Source organism: Corvus kubaryi, unplaced genomic scaffold (assembly GCF_017639235.1).
Source record: "Corvus kubaryi isolate FWS band 111438036 unplaced genomic scaffold, C.kubaryi_AGA036_p1.0 37392, whole genome shotgun sequence".
NCBI lineage: Eukaryota > Metazoa > Chordata > Aves > Passeriformes > Corvidae > Corvus > Corvus kubaryi.
The window spans coordinates 3,845,504-3,865,947 of record NW_024581131.1 but is presented as its reverse complement, the minus strand read 5'-3'; the positions used below and the strand labels follow the sequence as shown (position 1 = coordinate 3,865,947).

General features: G+C 41.6%; 1 protein-coding gene across 5 annotated transcripts in view; it reads left to right on the top strand.

The window, feature by feature from the left end:
* The window catches only part of PTPN5 (protein tyrosine phosphatase non-receptor type 5), a 78,247-nt gene extending 68,366 nt beyond the window's left edge, over positions 1–9,881 (top strand). For all 5 annotated transcript variants that reach the window (XM_042038628.1, XM_042038629.1, XM_042038631.1 and 2 more), the window contains 3 exons: positions 1,351–1,511; positions 4,209–4,322; positions 8,011–9,881. In XM_042038628.1, the coding sequence (XP_041894562.1) occupies positions 1,351–1,511; positions 4,209–4,322; positions 8,011–8,104 (369 nt within the window). In that variant the 3' untranslated portion in view covers positions 8,105–9,881. The remainder of the gene's footprint in view (positions 1–1,350; positions 1,512–4,208; positions 4,323–8,010) is intronic.
* The last annotated feature ends 10,563 nt before the right edge of the window (positions 9,882–20,444 follow it).

Genomic DNA, 20,444 nt, shown 5'->3' with positions numbered 1-20,444 from the left:
TCAAAAGCCCTGCTGAAGTCAAGGTAGACAATGTCCCTGCTCTCCCCTCATCCACCCAGCCAGTCATGCCATCATAGAAACCCTTCAGATTGGTCAAGCATGATTTCCCTTTGGTAAATATATGCTGAATACTCCAGATAAGTCTTCTCCTCTGCATGTTTAGAGGAGATATCCAGGGTGAACTGTTTAATTGCCTTTCCAGGGATGGAACTGAGTCTGACTGGTGTGTAGCCCCTTGGGTCCTCCTTGTCTTCTTTTTGAAGACTGGAGTGGCATTGGCTTTCCTTCAGTCTTCAGGCATCTCTCCTGTTCTCCATGATCTTTCCAAGATGATGGAGAGTGGCTTAGCAGTAGCATCTGCCTGCTCCCTCAGCACTCATTGGTAGATCCCATTGTGGCCCATGGATTTGCTGGTGTCAGGTTTACCTAAATGCTTTGTAACCCCACGTTCATCAACCGAAGGAAAGTTGTCTTTTTCTCCGGAATTTCTTGCCTTCAAGGTCTGGGATTCCTGAGGGCCAGTGTTAGCAATGAAGACTGAAACAAAGAAGGCATTCAGTAATTCTGCCTTTTCTGTATCCTCCACCACCAGGGCTCCCACCTCATTCAGCAGAGGGTCTACATTTTCCCTGCTCTTCCTTTTGTTACTGATGCAACTGAAGAAAACCCTTCTTGTTGTCCTTGACATCCCTTGTCAGATTTAATTCCAAATGGGTCTTAACCTTTCTTGTCTCATCTTTGCACACTTCGACAGCATTCCTGTATTCCTCCCAAGTGCCCTGTCCCTTTTTTCATATTCCATAAACTTCCTTCTTGTGCTTGAGTTTTGCCAGAAGCTTCTTGTTCATCCATGCACGGCTCCTGCCCTCTTTGCATGATTTCTTACCCAGAGGGATGCACCAAAATTGATCTTGGGGGAAGTGATGCTTGAATATTAATGAGCTGTCTTGGATCCCCTATTCTAGAGCCCTAACTCAGGAGATTCCTGCAATTAAGTCCTTGAAGGAATCAAAGTTATCTCTCCCAAAGTTCAGGCTTGTATCCTACTTACTGCCCTTGTTTCTTCTGTGTAGGATCCTCCACTGTCTCTTGGTCACTGCCCCCAAACATCACATGCCCAACCATGTATTTAATACAAGGTCTTCTTGTTGGCTCCTCCACCACCTGTGTCAAAAAGATCTCATCAGTGCTCTGCAGCAATCTCCTGGACTGTGTGTGCCCAGCTGTGTTGTCTTTTCAGCAGATTGATTTAATCATCTCAGCCTTAAAAGGAAGGCCATGTTTCAGTATCAATTTACAATGAGAAGTTCTTGTAAAACTTTTGTGGTGTTTGTCTTAACTGGATTGCAGAAAGGAGAAGAAGTCAGAAACCTGAAACATTACTGGTACACATCTTGGCCAGACCAGAAGACACCAGACCAGGCCCCTCCTCTGTTACAGCTAGTACTGGAAGTGGAAGAGGCCATGCAGAGTGCAGAGGAGAAGAATGCCCCAGTGATTGTTCACTGCAGGTAAATGAATGTTGTGTCTGAATTCTAAGGGCTTCTTTGCATACAGTGACATAGTGCAGAGACTGCCATATCAGCCGTCAGTCACACATGCGCAGTCTTGCCCAACTGCTTCTGAAATATGCTTGGGACTTCAAAGCCTTAATGACAATGATTTTCTATTACCAAGTGTTGCATTCAGATACAGATTGAGTTAAACACAGGAGCTGGCGGTGGCTCAGTTGCTTGCAAGAACAATTCCATTTCATTTGCCTTACCAGTAATATATGCCTTTAATTATCTTTTAAGGGCCAGGTTAGCAAAGATTAACATACTTCAGGTGAAATTGAATAGGAAGACACATGCAAGCAGACAAATAATAGCATTCAACTTTAAGCATCAAATCCCCCTGTTTTGTGGATCCCTTCTTTGCTTTTTTTTTTTTTAAAATCATTATTAGGCCAAAGACAATAATTTAAATGTAACACATAAATGAAAGAGTGGCAAAGCTGATTACAGCAAGTACTAATCAATAGTCAGGAAATGTATGTAACTGATAGTAAAACTGAAGTATCAGTAAAAATCCCTGGCAAAGATTAAAGCTTTTTCTGTGGAAGGAGAAAAGTCTACAGTGGTTTGATGCCTGATTAGAAAATTGTAATTATCAATCAGAGCAGAATAAAAATGGATGAGGATAGATACTTCTCTTCTGTCCTCAGAAAGAAGTGGGATGATGTACTTACCATTTGTAGACATGATGAAGTACGTTCTTTTGCACTACTAACTAGGGAGCGTGTTAAGCATCAGCAGCCACTATTAAATCAGATATGCTGGTTGATTTTCATCCAAAAGTGTTTTTAAAAAGTTGGTTCTTACACTGTAAACCATTAAAGTCTAGTATAGATGAATTGCTATTCTTGGAAAATTGGAAAAGTTCCAGAGGTCTAAAAGGACGCCCTGTTTTGCCAGTGTTTAGAAAGGTTAAATGTGATTATTTGGAAACTACAGTCTGTCCTCAAAACAGTTGTTACAGGTAAATAGCAGAAAGCCTGGTAAGAGATGCAATTTATCTTGCCAGGGTAATCTTCCATAATTTCAATAACATACATTTTTGCCAAATTTATTTTTGTACAGAATTTTGCTTAATTTTGCATAATGTTTTCTAGGAAACAGCAGATGGTTGCTCTCCAAAAGCCATAGTAAATGGGTATTATACAATGAGAATGTTTTTAAAGAGCCTCTTGGCACAAAATGGCTGGTAGCCTGGTGTCATCAAAGATCTGACTATAAGCTAGTATGGAGTAATCACTATTAAAATGCTTGTGTGATACCACATGTCCAGTTTTTCTGCCTGTGTTTTAAAACAGATGTTGAAAAATTGGGGAGAGTCCAGATAAAAATAAGAAATTCTTTGTAAGACTGTCTTCTTTGTCCATGGAAATTTGTGACTCCCTAGGAGCTCCTTGAAGCACTACAGTATCTGCTGCTGGTTACCATGTCACTCCTGCTTTGCATATTTGTTTTGTCCTCTTGTATGGTGTCATCTTCATGACACAGTATTAATCTGGGGAGAAATGAGGCATTTTTATTTGAAAAAAAAATACTAAGAAACACGGTGATAAGATTATAAAGTGTTCTATGTGGATAATGTGCCACCTTGGGCAGTCTTGGAGGGATTATGATGGTGTCTCAGCCACTGAGAGACCTGCAGCTTGTCCTGGGACAAGTGCTGTTTCCTTTATCTAAAAATGGGAGTTGTTCCCTCCCTTTGCAAAACACTCTGAGGTCTCTGGGCAGGAAACAGTGTCAGGAGCTGTGTGCTATGGTCTGTTTGGTTATGGTCAAGTGGAAGATGAAGGACTTGTGGGCAGCTGTGAACCATGAACTCCGGTGTTGCTTAAATGTTTGTTGCCAGTGGTTTTGCATTACTGTGAATGAAAGCAGGATTTCTTGTAGTTGTGTCAAGTAATTATTCCTGAGTATGCTCACTTAATTATTTTATGCATAAGAAGGGCTCCCAGCATTTGCTGGTAGTTTGTTAGGTGATAAGAATTCACAGTTTCTGTAGCACCGTGCCTTTGAAAACAAACTCAGTTTCTCGTCATTAACCAAGGACTGTATCAGATACAAATGAGTTCAGGAAAATTTAAAGAAATTTTTTTGACAGTGAATTTGTTGTATCCTGCTCTAATTCCAATTACTTGATTGTAGATCTGATCAGCAAATGGCATCACACTTATTATACTGCTGTTAGCTCTAATTATTTAACCAAGGGTTGGGGATTTTTACTGTACCTGTGAATGAAAATAACTTTCAAAGAAGCTGTTAGAATTGAGAATTTCAAAGCAAAGTTTGCCATCAAAGCAAGGATTGCCATCAAACCAAATCTTACTAAGAAATACAGTTAACTGCTTTTTTTCAATGGTTCAGTGTGAGGTTCAACAACATATTGCGTCAAACAGTCTCCTGTAGTCCATTTCTAGCACTGTATCTGCAATGCTCACCCGTTTGCTGTGAGGGGCTCACACTTAATCATGTCATCCCACTGAAGTTACTATCTTTTCCTTGTTATGGCTATCCATCTGGAAGCACCCAGCTTGCAGAGGTCGGAGGGACAAAAGGGGTGATGGGGTCTGCGCGTTTAGTGGCAGTTGCTTGACAAGAAAGTTCCAAAGTCCTTCTGACATCTCCGCTGCCTCTCTCTGCTTTTCCCTTCCTTAGTGCAGGCATCGGGAGGACTGGCTGCTTTATTGCCACAAGTGTCTGCTGTAAACAGCTGAAGAATGAGGGCATAGTTGACATTTTGCGAACAGCCTGCCAGTTACGGTTAGACAGGTAAGAAAGCTCGTTTCCTTTCCAGAAATAAAAAAACCAAGAAAAAGGGTAATATTTCCCCTTATTTAAGAAGAAACAAATAGGAAGAGGGGAAGAACAAACCCAAGAGGAGGCCAAGACAGAATGTTCCTCTGACTTGTAATCTCTGCCTGAGCAGTAAACCTTAATGAACAGCCCTAGAACGGAGTTAGGTTCACAGCTGGCGTTGAAGTCTGCACAGCTGCCCATCTCCATGCAACAAGGGCTGACCTCTTACCAGCTGAGGAGTTGGCCCCATGTTCATACAGAAGCAAAGGCTCAAAAATCTGCTGCACTTAAGTTCAGAGCCACAGATCATCACTTTCCTCCCAGGAGGAGTAATGAAAACTGGTCTTGTATGCTGGAGCTGTGAGCCATGGTGGGAGAGACATTGCTTGGGGAGGAAGAGTGCACAACCTGGAGTGTTTGCAGACATATGAAAGGAGCTGTGAAAATCTCCACAAATTCGATGGTTTCCAGTTAAGCATTTCTTAACACACCACCTTGAGTTTGATTATGAAGTAAACAGACTTGAATTTTGTACCAGAGATGTTATTTTTCCTCTCCCACTGGTTTCAAGTGCCATCAAAACATGTCTCAGTGCTCTCTCTAATGATAATGATAAATGTAGTCGGGGGAAGAGATGTCACGAAAAACATACCAAAGATTTTTCTGAGGGAAAAAAAAGAACCTCAACCCCACGCTGAACTTTATTTCAGAGAAGAAATTATGCTCAGTGGGAGGCAAAAAATGAAATGCTTGCTGCCCTGCTGAGGCTCTGATAGACAGGGACCTGCAGGGGCTTAGAGATTTGGCTATTTCTGTGGATTTTAGCCCAGACAAGGAAAGGCTTCTTGAGAAAAAGAAAACTAGGATATGAATAGTGAGTGCTGATTATCCATGGTCCAGTGAAATATCTGTCTGGGTGTGATATATCTTTTCTCTGTAACTAGTGTTTCACAGGAAAATCGCCACACAAATGAAGGTTGAAGGTGCCTGCTTACAAATGTGTGTGATACAGCAGGCCAATTGCAAATACTAGCTTTGAAGGGAGAGGGGAACTGGCAGTCACTTTAAGATTCTGAAGAAGGAAAATTGCACTTAAAGGGCACTTTAAGGGGGGAAAGGAAGACTGCAAAAACCTCTGTAGCTGCCGTGTAGCTCTCAAGAGTGGGATGGGATAGATAAAAGCCATTTAAATGTCATGGGGTAAAATACTCAAGATGGAAAGCAGATCACCATCCTTCCTACAGAAAAACCTTAATTTCTTCAAGGACTGAAAAATGGGGCTTGTAGTCTCTTGGAAGTCATGCTGCCACCCACTCTCATTTTCACTAACCCCCCACAAAATCTCCAGGAGACTTCAAAAGTATCATGAGAGGTTGAGACAATGTCCAAGCTGCTATAGGAAGAAAGACTCTGTGTCTCCTCCTCTTGCTTGATATTACTGTCTAGGATGGGAAGGAGTCACCAGGGACTTAGGGAAAGAAGGTCTGAGGCTGGCCAGAGCAGAAGTGTAAAGAAATGCACCTCCCTGCTTCACACAGAAACAGAGAGATTGACATTAGCCCTGAGAACCACATTTGAGGTTGCCATGGGTATGGAGAGAACAAATATGTTTTCCCCTTCATTCCCTCACAAATCCCTTGGAAAAGTTCTGTGCACTGGGCTTTGCATCAGTGGCCAACAGATGGTCCTAAAATAACCTAATATGACTAAGGAGAGGAAGTAATCATTCCTGCATCCTTCCCACAGTGCTGAGAGACATTTGCTGTCATTGCCCACAATGCAACTCAGATTTCAAAGGTTTCTCTGGCAAATAGGGGTGAAAACATAATTCTGTGCCAAAGCCTGGACAGCAAGCACATGTCATGGTGTGCATATGTGTGGCAAGGGAGGAAGCACCACATAGCAGGGAATGGGATAAAAAGGAAAATAATTTCCTGTGGTCTGAAACTCAATGGCCACCCTGGTGTTTCTGTTGCTACAACTTCAGGGTACAACCCCACTGGTAATGGAATTGCTTGGGGAGAAGTTGTCAGATATGACTAATGTTCCTTGTGTGTCACAGGCTGACACAGATATATTTCAGTGCTCTGTGGAGCACAGAGGGACTCAGATCAACTGTGAGCTTGTATTAGAGCAGATGGGGAGGAGATGCTCAGCTAGGAAATTCTTTTTTTTTTTTGGAAACACAGTGTGTGTTTCTCACCTTTGCTAGTTGATGAGAGGTTGGAGAATAGGTCCCTGCCCTTCGCTGCTTGTTGTTGAGTGTTTTTTCAAGCAGCTGCTTAAAAAAATAAGTGCAAGGGGCTGAAGGACAAGGTTGTCTTGCCTGCTCATCTCCCCCTTACTGGTATGGCTACTGTGTGACCCATAATAGTTAAGCTGGACCCCATAGCAAAGGGCAATCCCCAAGGAGGGTGCTAGCAGTCTGCTGGCCCTTTGGCTCAGAGGAAGCAACTTTTCATTAATGTCCTCTGGTGAGGTTTCTAAGGGAATGCACCACGTATGCTCTTCCTCAGACTGACAGTCTGGTTGGTTCCAGTCACCCATGGGTTCCCAAGTTCCTCAAGCCCACTTGTCATTTCAGCCTCCTTTTGGCACCGTGCTCCCGGGATCTGTGCACCAGCACCAGTGCTGGCACAATTCTGTATACATTTTGTGTGAGCTTCAGCCACAAGGTTTAATTGTCTTCCTAATGGATTCACAAGAGATCATATCACTTTTGATGGGGTGCTCTTAGCAAAATTTCAAATGTTAGTAAAATCTGCTTAAAATGAACAACTTTTTCCTGATTGTTTTTGTTCATTTCTATCTCTCCCTGTAGTGCTCGTGTGTTGGTTAATACGCTACTTGCAGAAATACACAGGCTAAATGACACATGGAAAATCAAACTGCTTTTGCTCCTGCTTGCATTTCCTTTCAGGTTTTCAGTTTTAAAGAGAACCATAAAAGCTGAAAAATAAGCTGAACCAAAATAGGTTACTGTGCTGGGGGGGTCTTTTGCTATCAAGGTGTGCAGAGCAGTCAACTAAGTTACAAAGCTGAGTTGTCCTTCCTAAAGTAACATTGTGTGTTCCAAAATCCTGCTGGCCATCCCTAGTTCTCTGGCTAGCTTGCCAAAAGCATCATGTGGGATGGTACAGAGGAAAGAGTCCTTACAGAATGGGAAAGTTGCATCAGTTGTCTGGGCTGGTCTGGCTTGGCCTGGCCCTCTTTGGTCCCAAATTCAGTCCCTAGTGCAGCTGTGAATTCCTGGATAAGCTACTTCCCCTCTTTATTCCCCTGCTCCCATCTATCTCTCTAGGGCTTTGGGGTGGGAATTACTTTTCACTGAAGGGTTCTTGGAGTACAGGTGCTCAGGTAATACGAGAGTAAATGATGATGGTGATGCTTTCCTGGAGGAGAGCCTCTGCCAGGGAAAGTATGTAGAGCCCATTCCTGTTCCCACTACCCTCAGTTCCTTGCTTAGCAGAGACTTTGAAAATGGAGCTTGAGGTCAGCCTTGAAGCTGGTTGCAATCAAGGGGCACTTCTCACTCATTTCAGAAAGCTTTGGAATAGACCTTTGGTGTGGAGCACAAGCTTCATGTTAGCTGTGCTACTTCCTCATGTGTTTGCAAGTAATAAGACTTCTGTTTCCCTCCCCTTTTCTTCTTGCCTTTCAGGGGAGGAATGATCCAGACTTGTGAACAGTATCAATTTGTTCATCATGTCATGAGCTTGTATGGAAAACAGCTTTCTAGAGCAGCAGAAGAATAAGTGTTCATGATACTCCTAAAGGCTAAAGCCCAGAGAACTTTTGACTGCGTTCAGATATATTTCAGATATGATAAGAGACACATGGTAACCCAGCTGTCTTAGCTGGAAAGATATTTTACTTTGATATTGCTTTTATGCCCTTGTTTGCATTGACATTTAAGAGCTGAGGTACGCCTTGTCTTAAACATATGTGACAGGACATAATCTTCACCAAAAAAGGCATATTTATACTGTAAATAATAATAGTAGCTTCATTTGTTACAAAAGCAAGAAAAAAAAAACAGAAAAAAAATCCACTGTCTTCAGTTTGCTATTTTTTAAAAGGTCATTGCTAATATATCCAACTACAGTGTGAAACTTTTTGAATTGTCATGCTGAAATGTGCCGTATGTTGACTAAGCTTGAAAGTAAATTTTTGCCTCTTTCTGATTGTTTTTACATATAAAATTACCGAATACTGTGTGTATCGTAAACCTTCTGAGCCTCTGCATTGAAAGACTCAAGTAGATTCACATTGAAATGATGTGTCACACATCATGTTTGCTTGTTCATTTTTTCTAAAGCAGTCCACTACCAGTGTTACCAGAACTGAGGGGGAAAAGATATTTCAACGACATGAGTCAAATTCTTGCCTCGAATTCTTACCAGCAGTGTACCCCAGTATCATGACAGCTGGGTGAATCTGAGTAGACATTAATCTGAACATAAATGCTTCACGCTTTACCTTTTCTTTGTCAATATTTGGGCATCTTAGTCATCTGGCAAAAAAACAGATTGTATTTCTGCAAATAGTTTCTACTTTTACATAGGACACAATCTGAATACGGTTTCTCCTGAAATCTGAGATTCAAAATCAGGTGAGGAATTTTTTTTAGTTCATCTTTATTAAAAATCTAATAATAAAATCGCTTGTATTCTATTAATTTATACTTGTTTCAAAGCTTTGAGGGTAACCATGTGTCCAGTGCCTATGAAAATTAATGCAAATCCTATAGGCAGCTTTAAAAAAAAAATCAGTTTGAACTTGTTGGCTTCTTTGTGACAAATTTGCCCTCAAACCAAATTTAGACAATCATTAGCCCATTCTAACCACTGGTCCAGTCCAGCAGCGTTTCCTTTTCAGTAATACAGACTGCTGCCTGTGCTTTTTGGTTTAGACTTCAATCAGGCTGGGAAGACTGTAGTTTTTGTTTAATGCTTAGAGGTAAGCACACGTTTTAGTGCTCCACTGAGCAGAGAAAAATGGAGGTACACAGAATTCTTAACATGAAAGATGAGTGTTTCATGAATAGAAGCTCTGATGATCTACTAAAAGTATTCTTGCTTCTCTTTATTTGTAACAATAACCAAAACCCACTGCTTCTATTAGTGCAGAAGATTCTGCAAATTTACTGCACTTCCTAATCAGGAGAAGGTAAAGCAGCACTCAGAACAATAAGGGCTGATCCTGCTCCCACTGATGTTTTGCCATTGACGTCAGCAGGTGCAGGGTAAGGCCTCAAATGTTACGCCTACAACTTCATCACTGTGGGGAAAGTTTCCCAATATTTCAGTACACATCTTTGTGTTTATTCTGTATCCATGAACCTGTAAAAATCCTGTCTGCAGGGTTTGCATGAATGTGTGGCAAAATGTGTTATCTTTAAACCACTTGATTTTATTGCTGTATTTAAAATATTTCCTTCAGTGAGAAGCTAGCAGAAAGAACTGGCATTCTTTTTTAAAATACTGGTGATAGTCATTAAAGAGAGCAATAAACTTAAGCTTTTGAGCATAACACGACTGTTAGTTTTATGTAAATCTTGATAGCTATATTCTCCTCTGTGCTACCAACTTTTTCAAAGGGGTAACGCTATTCCATCTAAGCACTCCTTAAAAATAGCAAAATAACCACTGATATTCTGAATAACATTGAAAGTGGAACTCCCTATAAATACTTTTCAGCTCTTCAGTGCCCTTCCATGTCAAAACTGACTCAGTGACTAAAATTACTTGCTCTGTCATCAGCTTCCCATGCATCTGCTAAAGAATATTTTTTGATGATTGAGAGCAGTCTACATATAGGAGGTAAGTTCAATGTATAAGTTGCCTCCTGCACAAGGAGATTTTCTAGAGGAGAATAGCTCTATGGCAAACAAGGTATAAAGGGCTCTAAGGCAGAGTTTGAGGTCCTTGCACAGATCCTCAGCAGGTGTTAGTTGGCAGTGCTTCACTGACTTGAGTAGAACTGAATGGTTTACACCAGTGACGGAAATCTGGCAAGCTGTCCGCTCCCATTCTGCATGTGTGGAATGTCCTGAGAGTGTGGTTGTTGATAAAATCAAGTTGTTTGGCATCAATTCACTGCTACAAAGCACATGTCAGCCTCATCGCATGGTCTGGTGGTGAGGGCTGCACTGCTGCCACCTGATACCAGGCAAGAGCAATACCACTTGGTCAGGATCAAAATATTCAAATGCCTCTTGAAGCGTTATTTTGTCTAACAGATTCTGAGCTAATCCTCCTATTTACTCTTTGGCCTTATCATAATTAACATATTTCTTTCTCTTTTTTTTTTTAATAGAATTTGAGATCTGGAGGACCTTTTATCAGCTGTTCTCATCTCTTCTGGCAGCAGAGGGAGTCTTAAGAAGTGTTTAAGATTAGCAGAAAGGAGCTCTGGCCGTGTGCAAGCACTTGAGATGAGTGGGGCTGCTGCTTCTGTAATCAGTGTGTTTGAAACTGAGCTGACAATAGGAACTAAGCTAAGCTATGTCTCTTGCTAGGCTTGTCTTTTTACTTTCTCTATTAAATGAAAATTCCAAGCATACTTCATCCACTCTCTCCTGCTCACTGCCCAGGACTCTTTGTACCAGAGACCACAGCATTAGTACCTACAACACAGTTGTTTCTCAGAGGACAGAACTCCTCTCTGCAGGTTGGTAAGCATATAACAAATATGAGATGATTTTATTTAGAACCAACTGTGATGTCTTCTGTTTCATAAGCTTTTTCACACTTTGAACAGGTCAGAGCCTAGCTCAGTGCCTCAGTTGTTTGCTGGTCATTTGGTCAATGGTCACCACACTTAAGCAGTTTTATCCTGTTTCTATTTCTGTCATGGTAACAGACTAATGGCACAGTCTGTCCTCATGCAGGTAGTCCGAGATCAGCAGATATCAAAGTTATGTAAAAACAAAAACTAAGATTGCACTTGAGCATAAGAGCTGTCCCCAGATAAAGCACAACTCGCTCTCTGAAGGATCAAGATAAAGATGGTTTGGTCAAACTATTCTTAAATGTCAAATACCTAATAGTCATGTAGGGAATAGAACTGCATTTCTTCCAAGACTTTCAAAAGTATCTCTTTATTCTGGACTTTTCCTCTGTAATTAGTCTACAGTGGAAAAATATTAGCATGTAAATTTTCAGTTGCAAAATGGACTTGAGAATGAAGACAAAAAGCTGGACCTTGATTCTTGTCAGTTCCCTGCTGTCTTTTCAGTGGAGGAATCGTGCAGCTTGCACATAGATGGTCATGCTTTATAAATTTGCTATGGAGAAAAAACAAAACACTTTTTCTGAAGTCCCTGGCAGATAACCTTGTTTCTTCTGCCAGGTCTGTAGATGCATATTTCCTAGTGTCTGCAAGAGTGACTGTCACCTTAGGATAAAGTAGGGCAGCTCAAGGAAGCTTTTTTTCCTGCAAGTTAAAAAAAAATGCTCCATTCAAAAGCACAGAAGAAAAATGTGAATGAAAGCAGCATTTGCAGGTTTGTGCATAAGGTACAGGCAGTCAAAGAACTGCGTGCTCTAGGCAACACAAGCATTGATTTCTAGTGTCTCAAAGTGAATTTCACATATTCACAAAGAGGTTAAATCCTTCAATTACATGCAAGGAAAGAGAAGAATCCACTCTCCTTTGAGCACTGATAGAGATCAGGCTCCAGCACCTGAATACAACAGATGCTGCATTCTCATGGCATGGTGTGAAAGTCACAGAAGGGGTTATGATTAGACCTGCCCAAGCTTGTGGGCCATGTAATCCCCAGCAGGGCAGCAGTGTCAGGTTTACTCAGATGACAGCAAAGCTGAATGAAGAGAAAGACTGAATTATTTACTCAGAATTAAAAGCCATGTTGGCACTAGAGCTGGCAATATGGCTCTGAACATTGGAGAACATAAAGCTTAAACAGTCTGGCAAAGGACTCAGGTATTGCAATTCCTGGCCCTTTCTCTGCTGGACCATGCTACTCAACTCGTGTTCCCTATTGCTTCTTTATCTCTTACCTGCCTGCTGCTGTTTATGCTTAAAATAGAGTTAAACAGGTCACTGTATTGCACTTCTTTTAATCCAATATGTTGATAGCCAATGTTTTCCAGAAATCATCTCTTTCCTTGGGCAAAGCCTGTCTTGCTAGACTCTCTTCAGAGGACTCAAACCTCTTTTGCATACGTCTTCATCCCAGAATTTTGGGGGTAGAAATCTGCCATTATGTGCATCTTACTAATGGCATTTCTCCACTGAGAAACCATTGTGTTTGCCTGAGCAAACATATTATGTCTGACCTTAACTCCCCTAGTCCCAGTAGCAGGTGCAACTTTCCTCTGAAAAGGCAAAGGCAACATTTCTCTCCAGGGATCAGAGGGGAAAAATCCTACATAGATCTCCTTTGCATATTTAGCTTTTTTGCCTCTGAAGTGGACACAAGGAAGACTGTCAGGAGTTAAGTCAAAACTAATAATGCACAATGGGATCCTCCTCTTGTAAATTAGCTTTGACTCCTTCTATCTCAAAAGAAGGAAAGCCATGTGTGATTAGTTTTACTACATTCTCTGTTGTCTTCTTGTTATTTAGGATGTGGTGAGGAATACAGAAAGCAAACACTCAGGCAACACAAAGGTCAGGGTGTCAGTTAGGATAGGTGGGAGGAATTGGATTGTGTTGGCAGTGTTCTGTTTTTTTCTTGGGAAAACACGAGTTCCAGTCCAGAAACAGGTTTCTCTGTAGCTAAATTGGGCTCTTGTTCCTGAAGTAGAATACTGAAGAGAAAAGTGAAGGTTGGTTTCTTCATACATTTATTAAAGAAACAATAAACAACACCTTATCCACTTCACAATGGGACCAGTCCCATTTCCACACACTTCTGATTTGATCTGTGTTAATAGAACACAAGCTTCCAGACAGGGGAGCAGAGAGTGTCTGTCTTGCTGGATTCCTTCTTTAGCTTGTGAAACAGCATATGTTTATTTTGGCTGTCTGTATGTGGTATTTTTTGCTCTCTGGAAAAGTTGACAATGTTTCAACGTCTGCACTGTTTTTTCTTGGTTTTTGTTAAACTTTTCACCTTGCTCTTTCTTTCCTAGACTAGCAGAAATCACTGAAAGATCATCAGGAAAATGTGGTATATTCCTGGAGGGGGATGGGAGGCTGGGGTGTCCATTGCTTTTTCCAGAGTTTACCCGTAGAACTATTCCCATCAGCCTGTGGAAGTTGGCTAGATTTTTATGTTCTTTGGTTTTCTCAGTTCCTGTGTTTTGCAGAGCATAACCCAAGTGCCTCCTGCACTAGACTCCCTTTTCAACTGAATTTAACATAAATACGGAGTAGGTAACAGCATTCTGTTCCAAACACAAATCAAATGTGGTCAGTTAAGCAGTTTATTGCCACTATATCTTGTTGCAAGCAAGATAGGTAGTTTGTGTCCTGCAGAATGGATAGGCCTTACCCACCTAAACAATCTCCTGCACTATGTCAGCCATGCTGTGGTTAACATGAGTAAAGTAAAAAAGAGCTGAGATGTGTAATTCATTCCCTCCTTGAGAAGTACCCTTCCCATTGGGAATTAAGTCCTCCATATGAAGAAGTGTGGCAGAATCTCAGACTTATTAAGGAATAGAAGAGAGCTGATTAAAGAGTGACCTCTAATCTAAAGTTGTGAACTGATTTTCTGAAGCACCAAGTCCCTGCTTGAGTAACTGAATGAACTGGCCGGACTTGGAAATGATAGAAAGTGCTGCATGTACAATTTTAAAATAAACAAAGCCAAAGCCTGGAGGTGTGAAAGCAACACTGGGGAATGACTTAAACATCAAAGCAGGATTTTTTTGAATGTTTAACTGTTTGAAACCTGGACCCACATATTTTGGTTTTAGCATGAAAAAAAAAAACCTGGTAAATTGTTTCATCATCTGCCTTTGATCAAAGTTTTGAAACAGTGTCAAAATCAATCATGAGAAAACCTGGGATTGGGGAGGTAATGTTTATTTTTAAATAAAAATGTATCTTTTTGACCCACAGAAGGTTTATTCCTTTTAGCATGATACTTGAAGTTTTGTCGTCCTGTTATTCCAAGAAGGAGAAACTGCTGAAGCCTGTGTAAAGGATGTAACAACACAGCCCACAAGAGGCCAGTATGTATTTAAATTTTGAACTACTCAGAGCTGTATTTGTCCAGTGTAAAGGGACCCTGGCATCTTCCTAGGAATGCAACAAGCTGCACAACGTCATGTGAGCTGAGGGACACAGAAGGGTCAGTAATGGTCGTGAAAGCTCCTGTCCCTTGGTAGGAATGACCAGGACCTTATCAGCTGGGATAAAAAGGTAACATTTACATAAACATATATTGGCAAGAGTGTCATAATACTTTGTGTTCTGTGGCTGTAGTCAGGCAGGATGGAAATTGGCTGTGTGAGTCCAACACGTTTAGACTCGTATCTGCTTTGCTTTTCCTTTCCTTCCCAAGAAAGGAACCTTGTAAAGTACCACTCTGAAGCGTAACTAATTTTCATGTTCAAAAAAGTCTGTGGCCAAGGATGAAAATTTTGATCAGGCAAAAGAAATCAAAGTAAAGGGAATTCCATTTTTAAGGTGAAAGGAGGAACTGTAAAGGTGGTTGGCTGATTTTTAAGCCATGTCACTGTGAGCTTTTGTAGGATTTGAAAATCCAAATCTGAAGACATAGAGAGCAGTGGAGTAGGTGAGCCAAGCAGCATCCTATATCCCTTCTCATTTTAGCACTTGGTGCTCCTGCTGTGGATTTGCCCCATAATGGCTATGGGCAAGATACACTCTCTTCAAGGGCCTCTGGGATTATAGGGTAACATCTGATCTCTTCCTAACCAGCTCAAATCAGTCCTGTCACCAACACCAATGACCCCTGGTACAGGGGAGTGACAGGGTGGGAACAGGACAGTGAGAGAGGGTGGCAAAGGGGGTGGGAACACCTTTGAGCAGACCAGGCATAAGGAGACAGAACATTTGTGTATCATACAGGCAGCCTGGAGGCAAAAGCCAGCTGAGCATGGAGATCAGGGTTTGTATATTCTGATAAGGAAAAGGATCTATCTCCTTGGGAGGATGCCCAAAGCAGAGCACTGTTGGCATATCTATAATTCCTGCTGGCAACAAAGCAAAGTCTCAAGGTCATGTGGTCTTAACATATCTTTCCTGTGGGCTGTATCTTCTAGGTTGCCATGCATAACCCTAGCTTTATCATTTGTGCCCCTAAATCTTGGAAAGTCTTTTGGGTTGATTTTCCTCTGCCCCAAGATCTTTCAGCAGCATAACAACTGTCTCAGAGACTACAATTCCTTACTGCATTTGTCTTGTCACAGAACACTTTTTAAAACTAGGGAGCTGCAGTTGCTAGATGACTAATACTCATCCCTCAAGAACTACAACCAAATAGTCCAGTTTCCCCAAACTGCCCTCCACACATGGACCAATCTTGGAACAGCTAGAGAGAGCAGAGGTGCCACTGGAAACAGGTTATCTGGTGACAGAACTTCCTACAGCAGGGTCACATGGCCTCCCCAGATGATGCACACCAAGCTGACAAAAGGTGGGATGCATCAGTGCAGTGAGTTTTGTGTTCTTATAGCGGGAGAGCGTGTAGTTTTATTCTTCTCACAGGCCAGCACTGCTGTTGCAAGACTGCATCAGCTCCTGCATCAGCCTTTTATTAGAAATTTTTTGTCTTGCTTTGATTATCTTGGCTTAGAGCACACTTCTTACTGTCATGGCGCTGCAGTGAGGACAATGACACAGTTCCCAGCCACATCCACTGGGAGCACAGGTGTGCACAGGCCCTTATGGAATTCACAAATCCCCCTGTATGTGGTATACTTAGGAGAGCTGGGGATGTCCTTGATTAGAAAGAAGTGCAGTGAAATAGACTAAATGAATAAGCTGAAATAACTCAAGCTGGTAGTCAATTTTCTGTTGATTTTCCTGGTGTAAAATGGAGACATTTTGCTATTAACCACAGAAAAATAACTCTGCTTCAGAGAGGTGTTTTCATGGAGCTTTAGAAATTAGTATTCAGGGACAGCTCCTTTCTGGTCAGTTTTTGGAAAAAAACCCCAAGCTGGTTTTACTTGAACTTAACAACTAGTTAATACTAAACCAAACTAAACGGCTTCTTTTTGATAGAAATGTAGCTCTTTGAAGCTTTCTGCAGTTAAACAGTTCACAGCAGAAACATTTGTCCTAAATTATGGACATGTGCATAGACATGGGGCATGAGCAACACTGAAGAGTTTAATGCAGCTTGTGCAGAACGGAGGAAGTTCTAATGGGCCTTTTGATACACCCCATTGTGATGCCTTCTTGGATGACATCTGACATCAAAGCACCTTACAGCACTCCTGCACAGCAAGGCAGCCCCATTTTCTCATTGTCTAGATGACAAAACATATACAGAGAGAGCAAATTACTCACCCAAAATCCTGCAGAAATTCAGGGAAAAAGCAAGGAGTTGATCAGCAGCCTCCTACAGACAGCTAGCACTCTTCCTGCTGCACAAACCTTTCTCTCTCAGGAGTTTTAGGTGACGAGCAGTTTTCTGTGTAACTTTGTGTTTTGGGGCTTCTGGTTACTCTTTCCCATTCCTGGTAAATAAATCCTGCAAAGAGTACCTTGCTGTTCACTTAAATAACATACGTTTTCCCCAACCAAAGAACTGTTTTCCAGGAAGTCTTCTGCCTTGTTGGAGTCTTGTAGCATGCTGACATGCTCCTTTGAGATCCTTGCTGGGGAAGGCCTTCCTGAATTTGTAGAAAAACCTCCACTGAAAACACCTAAGGGTGAGTAAAAAATATTTTTCTGGAAGACCTTTAGCTAGTAAATGCCAATAACTGTATTTCCAGGTGCTCTCAGGTATATTCACTCACCTCATGCGAGGAAATACACTCTGTCATAACCAGAAGAGGGGCAAATAAAAAGAGGTGCAAACTGCACCTATATCCATCTTCACTGTTTTTAGAGATTTTTTCATGGATCAGTCAGATCAGTGGGAAAGCTGCTGTTCATTTTAGCTGCTGGAAACTCGTTCTTATTGATTTAAATGCAGCAGTTCTTGTTATGCAAAACTCGTCATTGAGTGATTTGGCTGGGGCTGGAAGAATGTGACCTTTAATGCATAAGTAAATAAGCCTTTCTGTCATCTATAATCTCTCCCATATGATAGATCTGTGACTGTATAAAGTGACAGAAAGATCATATGAGTCTTTATTTTTTGAGATATATTATCACAAAAAGCCACAAATCATTCCTGTCAATGTGCAGAGAGCTGCTAATGAAAGAATTTCATTCTGGAGTAGTATCTGTGATGGATGTAAAGTTGTAAGAAGTACAGTAAGTAAAATAAAGCAAGGTTAATCTAATCTCTTCCATAAAGCAGACAGGAAAAGAAACCATGATTTAAAATAAACTCAAACAGAGAAAGTAAGTAACTGGCTTTATTTAACTCATTCATTCATTAACTCCGATGTTTCTTCTTGAACTTTAGGAGACAAAGCAATAGTCTGAGCTAAAGTTAAAAGCAAACTAAGCCCTAAATGTAACATAGAAAAGAGAGAGCGGGTTATTTTTGTTACTTAGTTTTGTGTTTAGCATAGTGAGGCCCTAATGCCTCTTCTGTGTCATGGAATCATGGAATGGCCTGGATTGGAAGAGACCTTAAAGATCATCTCATTCTACCACCCTGCCATGAGCAGGGACACTTTTCATTAGACCAGGTTACTCAGAGCCCCATCCAGCCTGGCCTTGAACACTGCCAGGGACAGGGCACCCACAGCTTCTCTGGGCAACCTGTGCCAGTGCCTCAGCACCTTCACAGTAAAGACTTTTTTCCTAATATCTAATCTAAACCTGCTCTCTTTCAGTTTGAAGCCAATCCCCCCTGTCGTGTCGCTATATTACTGTCCTTGTAAATAGTCTTGCCTCATCTTTCCTGTAGGCTCTCTTCAGGTACTGGAAGGTCGCAATTAGGTCAACCTGAACCCTTCTCTTCTCCAGGCTGAACAATCCCAATTCCCTCAACTTTTCCTCACAGGAGAGGTGCTCCATCTGTCTAAATAACTTGTTGGCCTCCTGTGGACTCACTCCAACAGGTCAATGTCCTTTCTTCAAGTGTCATTCAGGTAAAACCAATACTAAATCTTAGTAATTCATAGTATTATTCAGGACACATATCCCAGTTCATCCCTGTTTAATTTGTGATGTCCCATGTTTGCAAAAGTACTGCCCTTCTTCTGTTCTTTTCCTTTCCTTGCTCTGTCCCTCTCTCTCCTCTTTCCTTAATTCTTAGTTCACCCTAATTCACCTCTTCTCTCAGGCAGTCCTTTGTTTGCAAATCTGCCAGTCAGGCCAGGTCAAACTCTTCTTTTCCTACCATACTTCAGAGCCTTAAGTGCAAGAGTTTCCATTCAGCCTTCTCTGGTCTCTGTTTTCCTCATGCAGTGCAGGGGGAATGCTCGCTTCCAGTGCAGAATAAAAGGATGTCTCTGAGAAGAAAGATGGCTTCATTTTTCTGCCTTAGGCTGAGAATGCACCTGATCCAAAATACATCACTATCAGTGGAAAGACTTCTGTCTGTTTTGGGGGCTTTAGGAAGGCTGTGAGGAACCTTTAGGGAGGAGGGGGAATTGGATTTGGCCTTAAAATTTCTGCCCTCAGAGATTCTGGATTTTCAACAGGTCAATTTCTCTAGTGATTAAAAACCACTAATGTAAACACAAATAAAAAGAGGAATTCACTAATACATTTGTCATACCCACTCCCTACCACCCCAGCCTACTGGGAAGGTTTTGCTTACTGTTTCTCCATGGTTTTTTTTCTCTTTCCAATCTGAATGCTGCTCCTGAGATGACACAGATAACTACAAGTCTGCAGTGTCCTGTAGCTATACTGATGCCACCTGCACAGTGTCCTTGATCATGACTAAAGATAAGCTCTAGAGGTCTGGCTTGACTATTGCTAGGTCAGTTACTAACTACCAAGCTTGTAAGAATTTTGAAGTTAGGCAAAGGGCAGATTAGCTGCAAATAGAGAGAGGTGAAGCAGGATGGAAGAATCTACCCCCTGCTGACTTTGAGTTTTATGGCTCTTCCCCTCTGAGCCCACGCACAAAAAGAAGGATGTGTCTTCAAAGGTGCAAGCATCGTGCTTATTATGGAGGAGAGCCTTTGTGTTCCCTGCATTCCCTGAAAAAAAAACCACAAAGCATATAGGTTTGAAAAATGTGCCGTGCATCTCCAGTGGGAATGGGACAGACCTAGGCACCTACAGTCTTCTGTGGCTGACAGGAAACTCTGTTGTGCAGTGAATGATAGGAATGTTTGTTCTCAGACCCATGAGGTTCTTTGTATAATGTCAACATCGGCTGCAGACAAACATTTGAGGGTCAGAACTGGTGGCCCAACCTGTAACTATCTTTTCTTACGTGTCTCTGCAACATTCATGATTCACTGGTCTTTTTAGGCTTGAACAGAAATTTAACTTCTCCAAGTCATAAACCAACCCTCAATTACCACAGCGCCCATGTGAAAACACCTTTCAAGAGAGAGCAGATTTCAGTTTGAAGCCTGGTTATTACACATAATAAGCCAAATTCTCTGCTGACGTCAGTGTGGAAGGGCTGTGAGTCACTACTGAATTTGGACCAGTTTTAGCAGAGAAGATGGGAATGATAAAATGCACCTTGGCACTGCCCTTTTAGTGCAAGTAAAATCTGCTCACTGTTGCAGCACTTTGGAGCTAGTGGATGGACCTAGGCATAATGAGAATGATCTTTTTTTTCATCTGCATGTGCTTCTTATGACCAGCCAAATGTGTGTCTGCTTTTTGAAAGAAAACCAACCACATTTTATGCAGCAAACTTGCTTTTAATCAGTGCTGAGTAACAGTAATGCTGCCTCACCTTCTATTGCAGCAGGACCATCTCTTCAAGAAGAGCTTTGCCATAAGCATCATCTTTTAAGTATAATACTTAGCTTTTTGATTAAGCCCTAGGCAGGGCCTGGGCACAGGCTGTTTGGTTGTGGGGTAGATTACCTTACTTAACAAAATAGCAATCCT